Source organism: Nycticebus coucang, chromosome 5 (assembly GCF_027406575.1).
Source record: "Nycticebus coucang isolate mNycCou1 chromosome 5, mNycCou1.pri, whole genome shotgun sequence".
Taxonomy (NCBI): Eukaryota; Metazoa; Chordata; class Mammalia; order Primates; family Lorisidae; genus Nycticebus; species Nycticebus coucang.
In genome coordinates, this window is record NC_069784.1 from 81,580,181 (window position 1) to 81,603,514 (window position 23,334).

General features: G+C 35.8%; 1 protein-coding gene and 1 pseudogene across 6 annotated transcripts in view; one reads left to right on the forward strand and one right to left on the reverse strand.

Annotated features, from left to right (window-relative positions):
* Positions 1-23,334, reverse strand: part of HACE1 (HECT domain and ankyrin repeat containing E3 ubiquitin protein ligase 1) — a 129,587-nt gene that overhangs the window by 30,921 nt on the left and 75,332 nt on the right. For 5 of the 6 annotated variants that reach the window (XM_053591532.1, XM_053591531.1, XM_053591530.1 and 2 more), the window contains 5 exons: positions 16,217-16,328; positions 16,024-16,121; positions 15,609-15,696; positions 11,551-11,700; positions 10,447-10,643 (listed from right to left, as the gene is read on the reverse strand). In XM_053591532.1, coding sequence (XP_053447507.1) covers positions 10,447-10,643; positions 11,551-11,700; positions 15,609-15,696; positions 16,024-16,121; positions 16,217-16,328 — 645 coding nt within the window. Of the gene's footprint in view, positions 1-8,728; positions 8,815-10,446; positions 10,644-11,550; positions 11,701-15,608; positions 15,697-16,023; positions 16,122-16,216; positions 16,329-23,334 lie in introns of all 6 variants that reach the window. The other variant, XR_008380169.1, reaches the window with a different exon arrangement.
* LOC128586024 (V-type proton ATPase subunit C 2-like) lies at positions 19,305-21,246 on the forward strand (annotated as a pseudogene).

The window sequence follows — 23,334 nt, forward strand, 5'->3', positions numbered from 1 at the left end:
CCACAAAAATCTCCTCAACATTTTAATTTCTTTACAGGCTTTAAACCTAAATTATGCCTTCTTATGAAAAATGTTGAGGAGCCTAGGAATTGGCACATTTTCAGAAGCTATTTTCTTTCTTAAAAATCTTTTTTCATATTCCTTGAAAGAGATGATAATCACTTTAATAATAGTTACACAATTTTCAGTAGTGAAAATAAGATGCTGTTTTCTCCCCCTCTATGTAGACTGATATCCTTGGTTGGCCACATTTGTCAAACTGTTTGGAATTTTTTTTTAGCAATTAACAACATAAGTGTCAATATTATTGCAATAATTCGATTCACTGACTATAAACCCTTTTAAGTAACAAAATCTTCCTTCATGGGTTAATCTACTTGTTTATTATTGCTCTGGTATGTTAACAGTTTTTACTGAAAATTCCTCCACTGAGAAGTCAAAAGAATGTCACCTTTCTTTTATAGGAATAAGTAGATAGAAAGGGAGAGGAATATTTTTATGATATACAATTTTTTAATAATTTATTCTTTATCAGATTTTTTTTTTTTTTTGAGATAGGGTCTCACTCTATTGCCCAGGCTAGAGTGCAGTGGCCATCATATAGCTCAATGAAGCCCAGAAGCCCTGGGCCCAAGCAATTCACCCACCTCAGCCTCCCAAGTAGCATGGACTCCAGTTGCACAACACCATGCTCAGCAGACTTTGCTATTTTTTTTGGTAGAGACAGAGTCTCACTATGCTGCTCAGGCTGGTCCTGAACTCCTGGCCTCAAGCAATCCTCCCACATTGGCTTCCCCAAGTGGTAGGATTACAGGCATGAGCCCCTTATTTTTAAGGTCACAAATTAGTAAAAGTATTTATTGTCTGATAAAAATCCTATGACTTCAGTTTCCTTGGAACAAATTTTGTTGAAAACTAATCCTTCAGGTTGCCATTTTATATGTTTGATGATTTTTAAAATGAAGTTTTAGAAAATACCATCTAAAGCACACAGAAAAGTATGTTCTCATTTAATATCAGGAAGATATTAAAAATCACTTAAATCTACCTAATAATACACACACGCACACACACTCAATATAAAGAAACTTAGTAGGTCAGGCGCTCTGGCTCATGCCTATAATCTTACCCCTCTGGGAGGCTAAGGCAGGAGGACTGCTTGAGGTCAGGAGGTTGAGATCAGCCTGAACAAAGAAAGACCCCACCTGTACTAAAATCATAAAAAAATTAGCTGGGTGTAGTCCCAGCTACTCAGGGGGCTGACAGAGGAGGAGCACTTGAGCACAGGAGTTTGAGATTTGGGGGGGGGGTGCGGAACGAGGTAAGAGAAAGAGTAGGAGGAGAAGAAAGAAATTTAGATTTACTATCTGTTTTTTAAATTTTCAGAGTATTAAAACCTTCTTATAGTATAGATTGAGTATCCCTTATCTGAAACGCTTGGGACCAGAAATGTTTTGGATTTCAAAGGTTTTTAGATTCTGGAATACTTACATATTACATATAATACTTACATGAATATATAAATATATTCATAAGTTTTTAGATTTTGGAATATTTATATATACATATAATACTTATATAAATATATTCATAGTGGGATATCCTGGAGAAGGGATTCAAGTCTAAACATAAAATTCATTTATGTTTCTTATATATAACATATGCATAACTTGAAGATATTTTTATACAATATTTTACATAATCTTAAACACTGAAACAAAGTCTATGCACACTGAACCATTCAAAAGCCAAGGTGTGTCTATCCCAGCCACAATGTGGACAATCTATGGTATCACCATCATTCCTGACTCTGAATTTACATGCTATTGGTAAGTCATCATTTTCTTATATTTAGTCACACATAAGTACTTAACACAAGGAAAACATTATGTATTCAGGAATACCCATATTAGCTGTTAAATAGCAATAACACACAACAGCAAGCTATCTCCACCTGCAACACTGTGTTTTGATTAAAAGGTATCATATGATTTATTTTGTGTTCTGATATGAGAAGGAAAATTAGAAGCAGTTGAGGGACCAGAAAGTGAGCCCTCCAGAAATGAGAAGGCATTTTGCAGGATGGCTTGACAGATTCTTCTTAGTAAAGCATCACAGAATGGAGAAGCAAGAATCCTATGTACTGATAGGAGAACAATTGATGACCTAGTACATTACGGAGGGTGGAGAAAGGGGGGGTGCAAGGAGAGGGAAGGAGGGAGGGAGAGTGGGGGTCACAGGGTGTAGCACACCTCTCGGGGATGGGACACAATTACAAGAGGGACTTTACCTAACAAATGCAATCAGTTTAATCTAGTTCTTTGTACCCTCAATTAATCCCAAACAATAAAAATAAATAAAATAATCATACCATTTACCAAAAAAAAAAAAAAAAAGAATATTTATGATGCTGCAGACCTTTGCCACTTCTCTCTCTCTCACCTCTGCTCCTTTCTAAGAGGGACCCACTTCCAACTCTCTTTGGAAGTGCTCTAAACTTTCTCTTCGTTCTTCCTAAATAAAATCTCTGTTACCCTGACCCCCCCAAAAAAAAAGTCCCCTCTGAAGCCATCTGCTTCATTAATAACAGTTTTTGTCTTAGAAGTCTCTCTTTGACTTTATAAACTGACATGATTTCTTATTCTGTTATGAATACATGATGCTCACATCCTTCAATAAGCTCATCACACATTTTCACCATGTTATCTATAGGCACTTTTTCTGCAGTGCTAACAATGTTACCTTCATCATCACTATTGTAACTACTGTCATTCAGAACTATTTTGGCTATTTCATCATTGGCAAATGAATGAACAACTAGAGCCTCATTATCAATATTAAAACTTCAATATACGCTCCTTTCAGGTTACTGATGAACTCTAAAGGTATATTTTTTGCACATGTAAGGAGGTCACACATGTTTTTCTCACTTGACATACAGAATCTTTCAAAGTCATCACTCTGTTCTTCTTCATCATTGAACACAGTCACAGTCCATAGCTATGCCAGGCATGTACAACTAAATCTTTTGTAACTATGTTCCAAGCATTGGCAACAGTATAGACACATGTATAGCATCCTTCACCTTAAACTTCTTTTGAAAATCTTCCACACCCACAACTCACTACTGTGCAAGGAAGTGTTTTTACATTTACTATTCATTGATCTAAGGATACTCTGAATTAATGAAGTCATGTGGCATAAACATGGCATGAACAATTTCTAGTGAGAATTTCAGCTGAACAATTGTCAAAGGATAACAAAATGTTATAGCCATCATCCAGCCCAACTTCCCTGCAGTGAGCGTGCACCAATGGTACAAATGTTTGTAAAACCAATCAGAAAAGATATTCCTGGTGATATATGCCTTTTGTTTGCATCACAATGGACTGCTAAGAAATTCACTCCTTGAAAAGGAGGATGCAAGCTTTTGCCTATCAGAGGTTTACACTTATGCATGCCTGCCACAGTAGCATATCCCAGCATGATTATTCTTTTCCTTGACATCCTTACTTCCCATAGAGGCTGTCTCATCAGCTGTCATCAGTGTCTTTCTAGGGCAATTAACAACAAAACAGTGATGTTTCATTAACATTATTAAACTTCTGGCACCAGATTTTCATCAGCTATAATTTTGGCATATTAGTCAATGAATTTCTCCCCTGCTTTGTGATCAGCAGACGTCTTATCATCACAAATCTTTAAAAATTTAATGCCATGCCGTTTCTTAAATTTCTGCCACCAGCGTATTGAATACTTAACAGTTCCCTTCAATATTCAGCCCATGGTGATAGATCTTTGTGTGTTTCATGATCAGCATACCATTAAAAGACACATGTTCACTGCTATTCAGTGCTGACAAATCCACATTTTCAATACATGATTGAGAACTTCATTTTTAGTTTTATGTGGTGTTTTTCTATTTTTCATTAATTTCTCTTCATCATTTTCTGCATAGAACTTGAACACTTAATCCTTCTGTTTCTTTAGGCTATATAGAGTGGTCATTCAAAGCCAGAAAAATTCTATAAGGCATTTCATACTTACACCATTGTCCAGTTTCTTCAGTGGCTTGGTTTCTTTGCTCTAGATAAATATAAAGGCCTCCTCTTTTTCTTATCACTGCTACTCATAGGGTATTTGCAGGCCTTTTTTGACAGTTTCAATAATATCTTTACATCCAAGAAGAAAGAATAAGCTAAAAAACACAGTTAAGGCCAGGTGCAGTAGCTTACACCTGTAATCCCAGCACTTTCAAAGACCAAAGTGGAAGGATCCTTTAAAGTCAGGAGTTCAAGACTACCCTGGGACACAAAGTGACATCTTGTCTCTACAGAAATTATAAAAATTATCCAGGCCCAGGATTGCTTGAGCCCAGGAGTCCAAAGCTGCAGTGAGCTATGAGCACACCACTGTACTCCAGCCTGGGCAACAGAGGAAGACCCTATCTCAAAAAATAATTGTAATAATTAAATAAAATAAATGAGCAAAAAAAAAAAAAAAAACATATATATATATACACACACACACACACACACACACATATACAGGGCAGGCATAAAGTTTGTGTGCAATTTTAAATTGCACACTTATTTTAAATTGTGCATAAATTTTATGGCCACCCTGTATAAAAACATTTTTTAAGTGAGTGATGCATGTAAGTCTTGGTCCCTTGTGCAGCATCACTGGAAACATACTGTTGGTATATGGTACCTACATGTGTGCAACATTATTACTCTTATGGGCGTGCTGGGAAATCTGGGCATCTATGAAAAAGGTATACCATAGATGAAGGAACCTGAGAGGGTATTTTTTCCTTTGGAGATGCCAAAAATACTGTGTGTTGTAAACCTGTGTTTTCACTGCAACCCACCACAGAAGGTTAGTGAGGATGAATAAAATAGGGTAGCTTTTAAGCTTTTGAGGATTCCACTGGGTGTGGAATCTGCCACTTGTGGCATCATGTCAGTGCTCAAAAATTTTCAGACTTTGGAGTACTTCATATTTTTCAATTATAGATGGTCAACATATAGACTTTTCCAAAAATGCAAATAAGGAATCCAGTTTAAGTCGATAATCTATAGATATAAACCTATATTTTATGCTTGTATGCTCATCAAATAATATATTTTATTATGTGAAATGATAAAGTGAAACTACCAATAAACATTTAACTATATCAAAATGAAGTGGGGAAAACATGTATTTTCTTTCTGTTCATATTTACTGCCTCACTAAAATCAGAGGCCTAGCAGTTATATTGCCATACAGACCTCAAATTCAACTAAAAACACCAATTACTAGTTTTGCGTTATTGGGAAGTTATTTAACTTCTAAAGAAATACAGTGTTGGAGCTTGAAATGCATAGAGATTGCATGGGTTCAATCCTAGCTCTTCCACTTAAGCATGTAATTTTGGAAAAAGTGTAGGATAATATTTAGAAATAAACATATCCTACATCAAGCACACAAAGTGAATTCAGTGTGAGTTTAAAATGACTTGCTTTTCTTCCAGAGGCTTAAGGGACCTGGACACCCCTGGGATACACGCAGAGTTGACTTCCCTGGAGTCATTCCATAAGCCATTTCTCTGAAGCTGTACACCCCGTGAAGCCTGAGATCAAAGGGCATGCCGCCCTTCCTCAGAGATATGGGCCAGATGGTTGACGTATGTTAACAACATATTGTCAGAGGTCTATAGGTGCTCTTCCCTGAGGAAAAGACACAGTCGTTACTTCATACTGAGTAAACTGAGTGAATGCTTGAAGATATTCTTCCATTAACTCTGCTCCCCTGCGGCTACTTTCTTCTTTATGATTTTGTTTACACACCTTCCCAGAGATTAGTCAGTGTTTAGAAGAAGATGTTTACTACAAAAGTGATTGTGTTGATGTGGTAACAGGATATTTCTTTTTTAGTAGATTTCAGATAGGTAAATTGAGGTAATGGTAAAAATAACAGATAATAGATTGTGTATGTGACTAGAAAGGTATAAAATCAAACCCCTAAATAAAGATCTTTGCTACACGCCATCTCATCTCGTGTAGTCTGTTTCTTGACTTAATAATTACAGGAGCGAGTTTACACCCATGGCAAAGCTGCTATTCGTTTGTGTCTCCGGTCTCGCTACTACTTAACCTCTATATGCTTTAGTTTCCTAACCTATAGAAAAGGGTATTTACAACTCACAGCACCCTGGGAGAGTTTTAGTTCAAGTCACTCCAAACAGTCCCTCATATGTTATAAGAACCTAATAAATGTCAGATGTTTTAATATTAAGGCTGCTTTCATATTGAACCAAAAGAAATAACTATCTCGAAAGGCTGCTATAGTAAGAAATGCACAAAGAACATGGCTCAAATACATGAAACATACATAAAGTACTCAATAGGTAGTAGCTATTATAATCACTTAGCATTGAATGGTAAACTACATGGGTTTTAAATGTCAGCATTACATTTACAATAGTGATAATCAAGTTCATCCAGGCTTGGAAGCAAAAAAAATGTGGGTGGGATGGGGCAGGACATCAGGAAATGGGGCAATGGCATGGAAGCTGAATTACAGAGAAAACAGAACTAGTGGTGATGAAGTCAAAGGGTGGCAACACTCAGTCATCAGGTGGCCCTATGCACAAAAGGACAGTCATCCTGAGTCCTTCCTCTTTCTCATCATCCTAAACAAGTATTCACCAAGTTCTATAAATTCTACATCCTCAAAAGCTTAAAAGCTACCCTATTTTATTCATTCTCACTATCACTGCCTTACACAATTCCTCAGGTGTGCTCCCAGAGAGCAGTGCCAGGGCCTATCAATTGCCCTGACTCCAGTTTTACACCATTTCAACCCATTCTTCATACTGCAAGCTGAGCTTGTTTCTTTGGTTTTTTAAAAAACAGAAATGTGACCAAGTCACTCCCCTCTTTAACATCCACAATCATCCCCACAGCCTTCAAATAACTTTTAAATTCATAATTGTAGATGCAAAGGCTTTTAGGATTTGGCCCCTAACTCCCCCACATCTTTTGCCTCTTAACTTGCAGTCTAAGTTAGGCTCCGCATCTCTTTCCTACTTGTGCTTTCCCATACAAGCGATGCTGTTTCACCTCTGTGCATTCCCGTAAGCCCAGAACAGTTCCTTGTTCCCTTCCTTACTCCTATCTGACCAATTAATACTTCTCTCTATAATAAAACTTCCAGATCCCATTCTCTGATATCCTGCCCCATCCCACCCAAATTTTTTTGAACTTGAAGATTAGTATTGTAAATGTAATGCTAACATTTAAAACCCACATAATTTACCATTCAATACTGAGAACTAGAACTGAAGATATTAGCAAAAACTGCCGCACTTGGCTGGGTGTGGTGGCTCACCCCTGTAATCCTAGCAATCTGGAAGGTTAAGACAGGAGGATCCCTTGAGCTCAGGAGTTCAAGACCAGCCTGAGCAAGAGCTAGGCCCCATCTCTACTAGAAATAGAAAAAATTGGCAGGTACTATAGCAGGAACCTATAGTCCCAGCTATTCAGGAGGCTGAGGCAGGAGGATCACTTGAGCCCAGAAGTTTTAGGTTGCAGTGACCCTGACTGATACCACAGCAGTCCAGCCTAGGCAACGGAGTGAGACTCTGTGTCAAAACATAGATATATATAATTTCAGCTTTTGGTCAAGAAAAAATAGTAGAAAAAAAAAAAGCATAACTTTTTTTTAACAGACGAAAAAAGTATTTAGATGTTAAATCTTCCACATTTGGTAACTCAGCCATTTTCAAAACCGAAACCATGGGAGTTTTTCCTAGGTTAAATCACTGATACAAAATTAAATTTAAAAGAGCATATTTCAAATGTGAAATTAATTTATATTCTGCCTACATCATTTGCATTGATATACTGCCTTTTTTTGAAATTTATGTGGTTTCATTACATAATTACTAAAGTCTTTTTTAATAAAACATAGAAAGAAATTACTCCCCCATGTGGAGATCATAAAAACGTGTAAGTTTTTTTAAAAAATAAAATTCCTAAGAAATAGAAAACAAAATTATAAAGTAATATTTTATAAACTGAATGCCTTAATTTTAAGGCAAGTGATCAATTGAAAATGTAATATGTTTCTAAAGACTTTTAAAATTTTATATGAATCATGTTGCTTATTAAGTATTAAATGTTTAAATATTAGCAATTTGATATATAATTACTACACTTGACTCTTACCAGTAATATCAGAAAATGAAGAGGCTCAATTTGTTATGTGAGAAATGTTTACATCAAAAAATGAAAACTGAGAATTGTTAACATATTAATGAATGAGATTCTGCTATTATCACTTATGATCATTAAAAAAGTTAGCCTATAATCAACCAAGCCATTAACTACATTAAAATGTTTTAAACTCAGAAACCAAAGTTTCGACTACTTTAATAGTACAATAGTCTTCTAGTCTCAGATGAGATTCAGCATGAAGGGCTTATATACTCAAGGTGAGCATTTTCTTATTTTTTATTATTCATTCAATATTTTCCTTCTTTCTAGATTTCAAGACACATACATAACAAGGGGCTGTTAAGAAACACAAGTATAAATATAGGTATACATTATGCAAGTGTTAATGGATCTTCCACACGGCCATATAAAATATATCTGAGAATAGTGACCACTCTACTCACCACATACAGCATTCACACGTAAGAATCACGCTTATGGTTCTCTCATCAAAAGCAACCACTTACTTAATAAAGATTATGACTTCTTTATCCTTAGCTGAGGCAGATCTCCATGATAAACAAAATAATGAATGCACTACAAGACTGCTGATCTAACAATGAAATGATTAAAAATATTTCATCTACTGGCAAGTTCATATAAATTTAAAAATTTATGGATTTTACTGTTTTTAACCTAGTCTGCAGCTTAACAGGACTCATCATATTAAAGACCACGTAAGTTCTTCCTTGACATAATTAATTCTGCATGCAGCATGAAAAACATTAGACTTGAAATTAGACATCTTGGGTTTTGGTCCTAGGTTGCCATTAAGTTTTTGGCTTCAGTATCCTCAAGTAAAATGAGAGGGTAGTATAAAAAATTATAAACGTGTAAAAACTTAGCTCCTGATTTTATTTCCAACAATCAAACTTCACTTTTAAACATACATAAAATATTTAAGTTTCAAAAAGTAAAATTATGTAGCTTAGTACATAATTATTATATTCTCTTTACATATCTGAAACAAAGAGCCTATTTTTACAGAATATTCTCCAGTAACAACTAACTTTTGTACTAGCTGTGCTAAGGCAGTTCCTATACTGCTCATTTTACAGATGCCAATAACAATTACGTATGGGAGGTACTATTATCCCAATTCTATAGAAAACTTAGTTCAAAGAGTTGTTAAAACATGGCTGTTTTTAAAATAATCCATATTTTACTAAATCTACAGCCTACAAAATGGTTCAATGGACATTGTTTCTTATAATTACTTGATTCTGAAGCTATCTTGGAATTATAATACAACTAAAGAAAAGGAAAAAGGTTTTAGTCTTGTTTAACCAAAAGTTGCTATTCAGAAGCAACACAACTACAACTTACACCAGATTTTCTGAATCCCAATATCCTAGAAAATACATCAAAACATAAAACTATACGGTATATTACAATCACATTATGATTTCCAACAGGGAAATCTAAAACATATGCCAAATCTGGAGGGCGGGTAATTGGAGGGACCACATCTACGGTGCATCTTACAAGGGTACATGTGAAACTTACTAAATGTAGAATATAAATGTTTTAACACAATAACTAAGAAAAAGCCAAAAAGGCTATGTTAACCAGTGTAATGAAAATATTTCAAATTGTATATAAAACCAGTGTATGGTACCCATGATTGCATTAATGTACACAGCTATGATTTAATAAAAATAAAAATAAAAATAAATAAAACATATGCCAAATTTAAAAAATAGTATTCCAAACATAAGAGATATAATAATGAAAAAAATAATGATCAAGTTATAAAGAAAAAAAATTGAAAGGTTTGACAGATTTACTGGATCTCAAAAGCATTTATAAAGTTCAAATACTAAGATTTCTTTTCTGAATTAAAACTCTTTAATATCATATTTTTAAAGCATGAAATAGCAATTTCACTAATATTATCTTGACTTAAGTTTATAATTCTAATCAAATTTTTCAAATATATCCAATTTAAACAATCAATTTAAGTCTGCTTCAGACTTTTTTAGGAACTGTCTCAGTATAGCTAGTACAATATTGAAATGATCTTTTCTAACCAGAGTTTTATATTTGATGGTTTTATTAATTTAAATGTTTTATCTATTACAAAACTATAACAGGAAAACTTCTTCTAGTAAATGCCAGAAGAACTTAGACTAAAGAGCAAACTACTAGAGCTAAACAATGGCTAAGGTAAAATCTGAGTACTCACTTTGTTATTTTGTGTCACAAGAATACTTCCACCTCCAGGTTTCAAAGGCACTTCTTCCATTGCTCCAAACACATCAGTTTCAACAGAAAAAGTTAGTTCCAGACCTAGATCACTAATATCATTATCTAAAATCCATTGCAAATTTTTGGCATATTCTGGATCAATGGATGCCACATCTTGGTAATTTACAGGAATACCTAAAAAAAAAAAAAAGCACACACAGCCGGTTATAGTTTAAATGTTTCTGTCTTTCCATATCTGTTTAATGGTAAAATACTGCCCTCTACAGATATTCTGAAAAACTGCAAAATATAATACAATTCATAGCATGTTTTAAATGGATTTCAGAATGTCAAAGTCTGTTAAATTAGCCAGCGTCTCTTCCACATTTTAACAATGTAATCTTTCTTTGAAAGTTATTCACAGCCAGGCACAGTCGCTCATGCATATAATTCTGGCACTCTGGGAGGCCAAGGAGGGAGGATCGTTTGAACAACAGTGTAATCCCATCTCACTAAATATGGAAAAAAAAAAATCAGCCACGCATTTTTTTTGGTGGGTGCCTGCCTACATGGGAGGCTGAGGTAGGAGGATCCCTTTAGCCCAGGAGTTTGAGGTTGCTGTGAGTTAGGCTGACGCAATGGCACTCTAACCTAAGCAATAAAGTCAGATTCTGTCTCAAATAAAAAAAATAAAACTATTTAGTAAATTATTATAATCTTCAAAAGTACCAATTATCTTACATATACTCGTAGCAAAATACATTCTTGGCACAAAACATTAAAATGGAAGAAAACTTATAGCAGACAGTATTTAAACACAATGACTATTTCCTTGGGGTGTTTTATTAGGTCAGGACAGGTCAAGAACACACAAGTTACATATGCTTCACAAGACTCTGGATACAACTTACATGGCAGTTAACCTGCTAAAAAATTTTAAAAAGTCCTTTTCCTCCCCCTCAAGTCCTCAAAATGCTTTACACATACACAAATGGTCTTTAATCAAAATAAAAATTATACAAAACAATATCACTTATCTCCTTAGTTTCCCCTAAGATAAACAATATTTAAAAAGTTGACAGAAATAATAACAGAGCCATACCAAGAATGTGCTTGTAGAATGATCGTGTGAAATAAATATTGACCAGCTGCCTATGGTTCAAAGCTAATCCCAAAATCTGCCCAGCAAATCGGAAATAGTTCAAGTGATCAGGATTTACATAGGAGTTGCTATTAGGCTGAAAAGTTGTTCCTATTGAAATAAATCATAAATAAATTAATAATTTATACTTAAGAATCAATATACAAAAGAGAGATTATTTCAATGCAGATAAACTAAGTCACATACAACTTAGGCAAAGATAAGGTTATGTTATATATAAACTTCCAGAGGAATGTTCTTAGTAAATAGCTTAGTAAATGCCAGACATAGAAGATAATCATTAATTCACATGCACTTATCATGGCAAGTCTATGTGCAGAGAAAAAAATTTAGAATACTAAAAGTAGTTGGTAGATCATGAGCAAAACCCTGGAAATAATAAAGTAAAAAATCATACACACGTATGCACACATTTTCCTAAGCAGTGTGGCAGTAACTGCTGGGCTTAAGCTAGGACAGACAATGTTCTATTCACTTATATGTGCCCAGTAAAGTAGGTATTCACTAGCTTTTCCTTCAAGAAAAGAACACTATGACAATAACTAAAAATCTTAAATGTACAACTGTTCTTAAATGATAGACCTAGTCAATGAACTTCATGTGTGTTAACAATGATCAGAAAATCACCTAAATTTACAAGTCAACCAATTTTTCCTAATCACAAATAATCAAGTTTAAACAATTACCACTGAGATCAAAGTAAAAAAGGCAAGAGTTACTGATACTGTCAAAGTCTAGTGCAATGAAATATGATGCACTTTTATGAAGTATCTAGAACAGGTGAATTTGTAGAAATCAAAAGCAGGTTAGTAGTTACCAGAGGCTGAGGAAAGGTAGAACTGAAAGATCCTGCTTACTGGGTACAGAGTTACTGCTTGGGGTCATGAAAAAGTTCTGAAAATAGATAGTGCTGATGGCTGCAGAACAGCCATCTGTACTTAATGCCATTGAATTGTGCATTTCCAAATTATGAAATGGTAAATTTTATGTTATGTATATTTTACCACAATTAAAAGTATCTCAAAAAAATATCATACAATGGAAAAACCTAATGCCAACATCTCAACTTTAACACTCCCTTCCCTATTTTTCTATAATGACTACTAACTTGGGTTACAAATTCACTTACTTGTTCAATAATTATACATAGTGAGCCTCTTTCTGTGTACTACTATTCTAAGGATCTGGGCAAAAGAAAGATTAACTGATAAACCTAATGAGATAGCATCAAAGAAAAAGAGACAGTGAAAAAGTATTAGAAAGTGAAATGTTTGGTCATTTAGCATTGAGGAAGTTTGCCACAACAGGACCAACTATACAGGAAACACATACTTCGACAATAATTCACTTCATGTTTTACTGGTCTTTGATTTATCAGTGCTGCTACTGGATTAAATTGCTATGACCAGTTTATTTAGATATAAGGTACAAATATGGAAGGCTATGGCTCGATGATCTAAATGAGTTACACAAAGCTAGTTATTCTCTGTTAATAATATTCTCTATTATTAGTATCTTCTGAGAATAATTCCCAGTCCTGAGACAAGACTAAAACTGAAAACCAAAGCAAAGCTTTTAGAGATGAAAAAAGACTTCAAGGACAAACATAATCATAGCTTAAAAAATATAATATTCTAAGAATAATCACTAATATTTTATACCTTTTAATGCTTGAGGCTATTGATGAACCAACCAAAATTCTGAATGACTATTTTCCTCCCCCAGCTATGCATGTAATAATTCCTTCTCTAAGTACTTTCTGACAAATCCGGGTTCTTAAAAAGAACAGATAATGAGAAATTGAAAGAAAAAAGGGAAATAAATGAAAGAAACTTTTAGGTGAAAAAGAATTGTTTATAACTTGAAAACTAGCTAAAACAGAATATAACATTTATGTTAAATTTTAAGTTCAAAATAAGCATAGCAAGCTATTTCCATGACCTCAGAAAAATCACGCTGCACAAAAAAATACCATTTTTGCAGAATAATATTAATAACAACAGTATCTGATGTTCATTTCATGCTTTCTATATGCCAGCAATTAGGCTAAGCAGTTTCACATATCAGCTAACTGAATTTTAACTGCATTATAAAACATAGGTTATCATCATTTTGAAATGAGGAAACTGAGGTTCAGAAAAGTTAAGTTTACTGGATCAAGATCATACTAAAAGAATGACAGAGCCAGGATTTATACACAGTGTAACCCCAAAGGCCAAACTCTTAACCACTACATTACTTCTCTACAGTAAACATATAGTAAAAACAAGGTTTTAAAAAATCATTACAGATATTAGGTAAACATTTAGAAATTGTTAATTCCTAGTATGTAATTCCCTTCATATCAACTATATGTAACAACAAGAAAATATTTCACCTAGATTTTAATTCATTAATACTATGACTTATACAAATTACAAAAAGGATAAATAGACTCAGTGCCTGTAGCTCAGCAGCTAGGGCACCAGCCACATACACCAGAACTGGTGGGTTGGAATCCAGCCTGGGCCTGCTAACCAATGAGAACTAGAACCAAAAAATAGCTGGGCGTCTATAGTCCCAGCTACTTGGGAGGCTGAAGCAAGAGACTCGCTTAAGCCCAAGAGTTTGAGGTTGCTGTGAGCTATGACACCTCGGTACTCTACCCAGGGTGACAAAATGAGACTCTGTCTCAAAAAATAAAATAAAATAAAATAAAGGACAAATAATCTTCATGGTGTAAGTGTTTCAACATTTGTTCTGCTATAAATGTGTCGTACATTGAAGAAGTACCTCTGCTAATGATTCCACATCAAATCTGGTTTTTCAGATATGAAATTAAATAAACTCAGAACAAGTAACTATAAAAGTCTAAAACACAATGCTAAAACTAGCTTTAAAGATTAGGCCAAAATAATTAAACTCAGTGCTTCATCAAACCAATCTACAAAGACACCAAATTAATGACAGAGCAAACAACCAAAGTCCCAGAGTTAAAGCAGGCAGTCCCTCCCATATGGCTGGAGGTGCCCAAGAAGCCCATGAACACAGAAGACTGCTGGTGGCTCCTCTGCTTCACTTCAGCCTGCCCATTTGCCTACCCAAAGTCATCCTTCTTATTAGACTTCCTGCTAGTTTGGTTGAAAGCAATCACAAGGTACAATTAATGAGATAAAATAAGATAATTCTCCTTACAAAAGAATGTAAACACTGGGGAAAGAAAAGATTTTCAGACAAAACCAGCAACTGTACAAAGCATTTGAAAACTGAAATCCCAACTTCACATGGAATATGTCTTTATTAAGTTAAAGAGCTCTCAAATATACCTCACACAAATGAGGGTAGCATTTCCATTTAGTCTACAATATAGAATTACACTCGATAGGTTGCAAGCACCATTTCAACAAGAATAGGATTATTTCTATCTTATGATGAAATAAAAGCTTTTTAGTAGCCAGGTTTCTTAAAATGACTGAAAATAAAGTTTACCTAAATGTAGTATACATAAATAGATTTTGAGTTGAGATTTTGCATGAAGATTTCTAGACTTTGATTTTCATGACCAATAAATTTAAAAACTTGGAAACTCAAGTAGGATTAGCAAATTTTTATTTTTCTAAACAAGGACTTTTATTTTTTTAAGCCCATTTACAAGCACTATTATTATTTTATGAAAGGGAATTTTAACTCAAAAAATAGACTAAGGGACAATCTTTAAATTGCATAAATTTAGTTTTATTTCACAAAAGACTGATGAAAACTTCCTCACAGCCAGTCATTGAGACAAGCATCTGAGAACCAACTATTTAGAGGGAAAAATCCTAGAATGACTCAGATTCCGCCACTCATTAACTGTGTGAATGCACACAAAAACTCTGAACTTCAGTTTTCTCTTCTATAAGAACGGGACTATCCCACCCACTTACAGGGCTACTATGGAAATCAAAGATAAGATGTACTCAAGTAGCTTGAAAAACGTGACAAGTCACAGAAAAAGTCATCTAGACCATATAACTTACCATCAGCTGACTGGGTAAACAATGCATAATCGGGATTGACTATCTCATTAGACAGAATATCAAACCACTCACGCACAACACCTTGACCCTGAGTTCAAGAAAATAAAATTAAGCATCAACAGAAATACACTGGGAAATTTTTTTCTAAGTAACAAAATTAAAATCATTTTAAATTTCTTCCCTTATCAACTAAGTTTTAAACTATATCAAACCACTCACACACCACACCTTGACCCCCAAATTCAAGAAAATAAAATTAAGCATCAACAGAAATATATTGGGAAATTTTTTTCTAAATAACAAACTTAAAATCACATTAAATGTCTTCCCTTATCAACTACGTTTTAAACTTTAGTCAAGTACATTTCAATCTTTTGTACACCATGATTTCTATATCACTTATTGTTATACCCACCATGCCTTCTTCTCCATGGAACCGTACAGCAATTCCTTGCTTTAGCTTTGCACAATTTGCTTTTGACACAACTTCACAGCTACTCCTAAAAATAGAATCTAAATATGTAGCATTGGTTAATTTTACATATCAAGATTTACAATAACAAGTACTTTGTGCTTCACACACATACCAATTTGTTTGTTAAACATACCTCTGTGAACCAGCAGGATATCATTTTCATTCACTGGCCTGTGCACCATGTCTGAATCTGGTAGTCCTGAATGCAAATGTTCATAGAACCATTCACAGCGATCTTTAAATGGCTAGCCCAAAAATAACAGTAAAATATGTTAGCAGTATTTCAGTTACCTAATTACCAAATTTGCTAACATGCTAAATGTCCTTTCTACAAATAATCATCCTTAGATCTTTATTTATACATAGTTATTAGATGTTTTAACATTTTAATAACTATTCACAAAAAGGAAGATCTTAGCTGAAATATTTTGACTACCTAGAAAATATATTTTCTGAAACTCCTACATTTTCAACAGAAACAACTTGATAAATTAGGTTGTATCTAAGAACTTAATATCAGATATGTAACTGAACATATTTACTCTCAATTTCTTTTTAATCCAAGGCTTACAAAAATGAACTGTCAAACTCAAAACAATTTCATTGCATGTCCCATTTAATTTTTCATGAAGATAATCTTTTCCACCTTAACTTAATTCTTATTTTTATCCTCTGGAATAGGAAATAGAAAAAGATTGGTGACCCTTTTCTCTTCCCTTCTTCTAACCTAAAAATTGACAAGTAAGATCTCTTGAACAGTGAACTCTACCTTTCATTCATCTACCAGGTAAGCAAATTGCAAGTGATATCAATTGTTATGATGACTCAGAAAGTATTATTAATAATCAGAAAGTGCCTAGTACGTGTCAACACTGCAGCTAACATAAAAGCAGTAAAAACATCTCCATTTCCTTTGTAAAAATTATTTATTACAGTTACAAAGATGAGTCTAACAGAACAATACAATATGTATATCAAGTTCTACACAGTGATGTATGAAGTGTAGACTTACTAAAAAATTAGGAACTATGAAGATGAGTGCAGTACAAAGGCTTCATAGGGAAACGGATTGAGCTAGGACTCAAAGCTCAGTAGGACTTGCTCAAACAGGAAGGAAAGAGAGCACACCAGGATAAAGGAGACAGGGAAAATGGCACAGAAGAGGAACTGTGTGTCCTTGGAAGATGTAGTGAAGGCACTGGCATAACAGGGATTCTACCTACACACTTGTGTAAGTAAACTGAGCATATGACTACAGATCCTGAGAATCAAGTAAAGATACAGGGGCCATGGGGAATATCTCATCAGAGGAGTAACATGATAAATACAGGAATTAAAATGAGTTTGGCACCAGTATAAAGGGAGACCATCCAGACAGTAGTTGCAAATAAACAGGTATGATAAGATCCTGGTTTTTGGTAGAAAAAGGAACAATGAAGTAAATCTGAAAGACAATGCTCTTTTGAATAGACATTAAAAGAGAAGATCTCCAGGGACAGAATTTATTAACAGAAACAACTCGGGAGGTAACAAAACTCCCTACAACTTAATACCCACACTCCTAGAAAGAACAACAGAAAGATAATTAGGTTTTATGTATCCTGAATTTAAAGTTAGTCTAGGGAGTAACTCTTAGGGACCTGGAAATACGTACTGGACTATGCTGCAGCTGAGACACTGGAAATAGAGCATCAACAAAACTGAAGGGACACACGGTCAGGTCCCTTATTCAAGAAATGAAAAACAGAGAACACCAAGAATGAAGAAGTTTATGATAACAGCTCATGGCTGAGAATTTGCTTAGCAAATGATACAGACAGCCAGAAAAGTCAAAGGAGAATCAGGGTTGTGCAATACCACAAAACTAAAGTTTCAAGAGATAAATATGATCAATACTATCCATCACCACAAAAAAGTTATCTTTAACATTGTTTAACCTTTTGAAAATGAACAGTCTCCAACTTAGAGAAAATTCCCAAGAACATTATGTTCCCCTCTGATGTGAGAGTAAGTTGCCAATGTGATGCCCAATCACCCATAAATACTTTAGTGTGTACTCCCTACAAACAAGGGAATTCTCCACAACCATATCACCACCACCAAAATCGGGACATTCACACATAACATTACTACTGCCCCTAATACTCAGATCCCATTTCAAGTTCTGCCAATTTCCCAAAAATGTCCTTTATAGCAAAATGATTCATAAACTGCCTTTGTCTTGTCTCTGTCCATTTCCTTCAATTTTCATAACTTTGATACTTTTAAAGACTGCAGGTTAGTTAATTTTGTAGAATGTCCCTCAAAGACGTTAGTCTGATGATTCCTCATGATTAGATTCAAGGTATGCATCCTTCACAGAAATATCACAGAACAGACGCCACGTTCATCTCAGTATGTCTTAGCTAGCACACCAGTATGCCTGTTCTGACCACTGCCAAGCTTCTCCACTGAAAATCCCCATTTTTCTCTTTGTAATTAGTGAGCATTACACGGAGAGATAATTTAAGACTGTATAAATAAATATACCACCATTAAACCTTCCACTAGTGTTAATTTTTTTATTATAAACTCATGAGTTCTAATTTTATTTATAACAACTTGCCATCACTATTTATTTTGATGTTCAAATTGTTCCAATATGGTAGTGGGCGTTCATTAAAGCTGGCTTCTGAGTCACTTTGACAGAACCTCATCATTCTTTGAATACTTCCTTACTTTCTTGCCCCCCAAAATGTTCCAAGCTCACCCTGTACTTTCTCTGACCCAGCCCTGGAATTAGCCATCTCTCCAATGAGCCATGGTTCATTAAGTGTGGTAGAAACCCAAAGCTTGGTGCCAAGTTTGCTATACCTATCTAAGTAGATTGAAAACTTGTAACTTCACATTGTAACTCCAATTCAAATTCAACAGCATATGTTGTTCTACTTTCCTCCATTCTACAACTTTTCTCCAACAGTGAGAAATCAGGCTGTCATACTTATTTGATCAATTTTCACTTCCCCCCACACCCCATCCCCTCAGTATATAACCAATCCCCTGTCACTGACATGGCCCCTTTACTTCACGGATGCCCTCCACCACTGCACAGGCGCTCTGTCAGACAACTCTGATCACCACCACCACCTCCCAAATGGACATCTCCCTTAGGCCATCTAACTCACACAATGCAAGCTGGGCCCCACTGCTACACCAACACCCTCTTTACCACTGGGCCACCACTACCCATGTGGACATCATCATCATACTAGTCAGTCCGGAAAAAAAACCAAAAAACTCTCTGGGTCAAAAAGGTAGATACCTAATGCAGGTGCTATTTGACCAAATTGTTCAGGAAGTGAAAAGAGAACAGGAGGTAAAAAACAGAGATAGTATTAAAAATAGCAATTTAGGCATCTGTCGCCCACAGCAGCCCCAACAGCACGGCTTGCGCCCTGCTGGCTCCCACTATTCAGTGGTGCTAGAGGCAGCCAGGGAAGGGGAGAAACCTCGGGGGAAGGTGTGAACACACACTCATTCCAGCCAGCAGAGCAACTCCAAAGTAGAGGACCCAGGCCAAAACTACTCTCTAGGCTCACCAAGTAACTGGATAAGAAAAGACTTGAAGCATGTCAGAGTTTTGGTTAATTTCTGCCCCTGCCAATAAGGAAAAAAAATTTTTTCTGAAACAGAGTCTCACTTATTAACCCTTGGTAGAGTGCCATGGCGTAACAGCTTACAGCAACCTCCAAATCCTTGGGCTTAGGCAATTCTCTTGCCTCAGCTTCCCGAGTAGCTGGGACTATAGGCACCCGCCACAACACTCGGCTATTTTTTTGTTGCAGTTTGGCCGGGGACCGTTTGAACCCACCACCCTCGGTATATGGGGCCAGCACCTTACCCACTGAGCCACAGGCGCCACCTGCCAATAAGGAAAATTTACAAGCTCTGGAGAAGATGAATGCTATATGCTATAACCTCCAAGTCTAACCTGTCTTACAATACCAAATTCACTATTCCTGATTTCATGGAGACCTTGGATCTCCAGTGGGCCTCTCACATGAGCTGGGGAGACTCAATACCTTTGCGAAAAGGCTCATAAAAAGGATGGCCCAGAGCATGGCAGAAGACATGAAGGACTCAAAGGGGAAGGTCCAGGAGAATCTTCTGGCCATTGGAGTCTATCTGATGTCCTCTGTGACTTACTGTGAATGGGAGATGGGAAAATAATACCACAAAGCAGCGGCTCATGGTATGGTAGACACACTAGCGAAGCAACTGGCACAGATTAAGACAGACCTGAAGACCCAGATGGCTGCCTACAACACTCTAAGACAACCTTGGAGAACCTGAGAAGAAATCCATGGAGACCTCTTCACCCAGACATTTAGTGACACTGTGAGCAAAGAAGACTTCATGCTGGATTCTGAATATCTTATCACCCTCCTTGTCATTGTCCCCAAACCAAGCTATACACAATGGAAAAAACCTATAAATCCCCCTTGGACATGGTAGCCCCTTGGTCAACCAAACTGATTTTTGAGGACAATGAGGGTGCAATTGTCAGTTGCTTTTCTCTGTTTTGAAAAGCAACTGACAATTTCAAAAGCAAAGCCAAAAAAAACAAGTTCACTGACCATGATTTTTACTACAATGAAAACAAAATTAAAAAGGAAAGGGAGGTGATGACCAGGTTGCTGTCTGATAAAGAAGCTGTAGTTTCAAACTTCCTGTGCTGCCTTTAAAAAGGGATCATCCACCTTCCCAAACCACAAGGTTAAGGTAACCCCACTAGATCACCCTGAGAGGCTTGCTGCGGGGAAGACTGACAAGAGAGTGAGTGAGGGTGAGGGTGAAGGCCTGCTATACTGCTACACTGGGTCAAGGTGAACTTCAGCAAAGCCTTCGCTGCCTGGATCCACATAAAGACCCTATGAGTGTTTGTGGAGTCTGTGCTCAGGTACAGACTGCCAATGAACTTTCGGGCAGTGCTCCTGCAGCTACATTAAGAAGTCATCCACCAAATTGTTGAGGGAAGTTCTGAACTCTGTCTTCACACACTTAGCTAAAGTGGCTGCCCCCAGTATACAGGATGCATCTGTGGAGATCCTTGGTTTACAACTCAATAACCAAGACTATTTTCCTTACGTCCACTTCCATATTGACCTTAGTCTTCTTGACTAGAAAGGTTAGACTGGTACTAATTTCATGTTCATGTAAATGAATACAGATGCCTCTTTCCTCAGCCAGAGACTATTTTTTTTTCTTTTTTTTTTTTTATTGTTGGGGATTCATTGAGGGTACAATAAGCCAGGTTATACTGATTGCAATTGTTAGGTAAAGTCCCTCTTGCAATCATGTCTTGCACTATAGAATTTATATTTTTCACAGAAATTGCTCACGAAAGTTAGTTATAGCTGTTACTTATTTTTATTTTTTTAAGTTACAATAAAATGAATTCAAGTCCTAAAAAAAAAAACCACTTCTCTTTCAAAAACTAAAATCTTTGACCAGGCCCTATGGCTCACACCTACAAGGGCTCACTCTGGGAGGTGGCAGCAGGATTGCGATCAAGGAGGCTGAGACCAGCCTGAGCAAAGGCAGACCCTGTCTCACCTAAAAATAAAAAAATTAGCCAGGCATGGTAGTACACACCTGCTATCTCAAAAACAAAATAAAACAAAAAAACCCCTAAAATATTTTGCCTCTTGCCTTATTTGCCCCAAAAGAAAGTCATATAGAATAGATTAAGCAAATGAACTTAATCACACAGACTTGGGAATTTGTCCCACTTAGTAACTGACTGACTTAAACAAGTTACTTAACATCCTTTCGGCTTAGATAAAAGGGTATCCATTTTTTATCTAAGGTAAAAAGATGATTGTTAATGATTGTTAAGAAATTAAATAATTCGGGCGGCGCCTGTGGCTCAGTCGGTAGGGTGCCGGCCCCATATACCGAGGGTGGTGGGTTCAAGCCCAGCCCCGGCCAAACTGCAACCAAAAAAAAAAAAAAAAAAATAGCCGGACGTTGTGGCGGGCGCCTGTGGTCCCAGCTACTTGGGAGGCTGAGGCAAGAGAATCGCTTAAGCCCAGGAGTTGGGAGGTTGCTGTGAGCTGTGTGATGCCACGGCACTCTACAGAGGGCCATAAAGTGAGACTCTGTCTCTACAAAAAAAAAAAAAAAAATTAAAAAAGAAATTAAATAATTCATGTAAAGCAAATACATGGTAAAATTAGTATTAATGAATGTAAGTTATTATTATTGCCTTCCTTTTTACATTATCATTATTAAACAAGAATCTTTTGATACTCCTAAACACATGTGCATATTTTAAAATGTAGTTCTTAGCTTTTTAAGTTCTGGAAGGGTGAGTGTCCCTAAAGGCATTAAAAACTACCTATGGCAGGGGAAGGGAGGGGTAAAGATTCACCTACAGATACAATGAACACTATGTGGGTAGGTACACTAATAGCCCTGACTTAAGCAATACAAAAGCTATCCATGTAACAAAAACATTTGTACTCCCCTTAATATTTTGAAATTTAAAAAAAACCTACCTATGTTATATGTATTATCTATGACTACTAAGCGAACTATAGCCTCCCGTCTGTCCTACATATATGACAAATTTTCTTCCAGAACTTGGCTAGGATTATGTCATTCTTTTAAAGCAAAGTTATCAGTGGCTTCTAACAGCCTAGAAAACAAAGAAGATTCTTCAATCTGGCGATCAAGGCTCAACAGAAATCTACCTATTCAGAACTGTATCTCACTCCTAAGCTACACAAATTTCTGCTACAACCACTATAGTTTTATATACTACCCCATCCATGTGCCTTGGCCCATATCTCAGCTAGAATGTTTGCCTTCCACCTTTATTCCCATCAAAATTTTGCATGTTTTTCAAGCCTTTAAAATCTACCTTCTCTTTGAATATTCCCTTGATTACAGCAGCCAGAACTAAGCTCTTCTTCCCTAGCCTAAAGAACCAGGTAATATTATAATTTCTATGTCATGTTTATTATTTCTCCTGCTAGACTGAACGAAGATCATCTACAGAAAGGAAACCAAAACCACTATCATTTATTGAACATCTATGCCAGTCATTCTTTAAAGATTAATCTTTATGATAATTCTGGCAGATTGGGGTCATTATCACTATTTTATAGATGAAGAAATCAAGGTTCATAGATATTAAGAAATGTGCCTAAAGTTACATACCTGGTAAGCAGTAAAACAAGCTTACCTTCCCTAGCATGTTTCATGGAA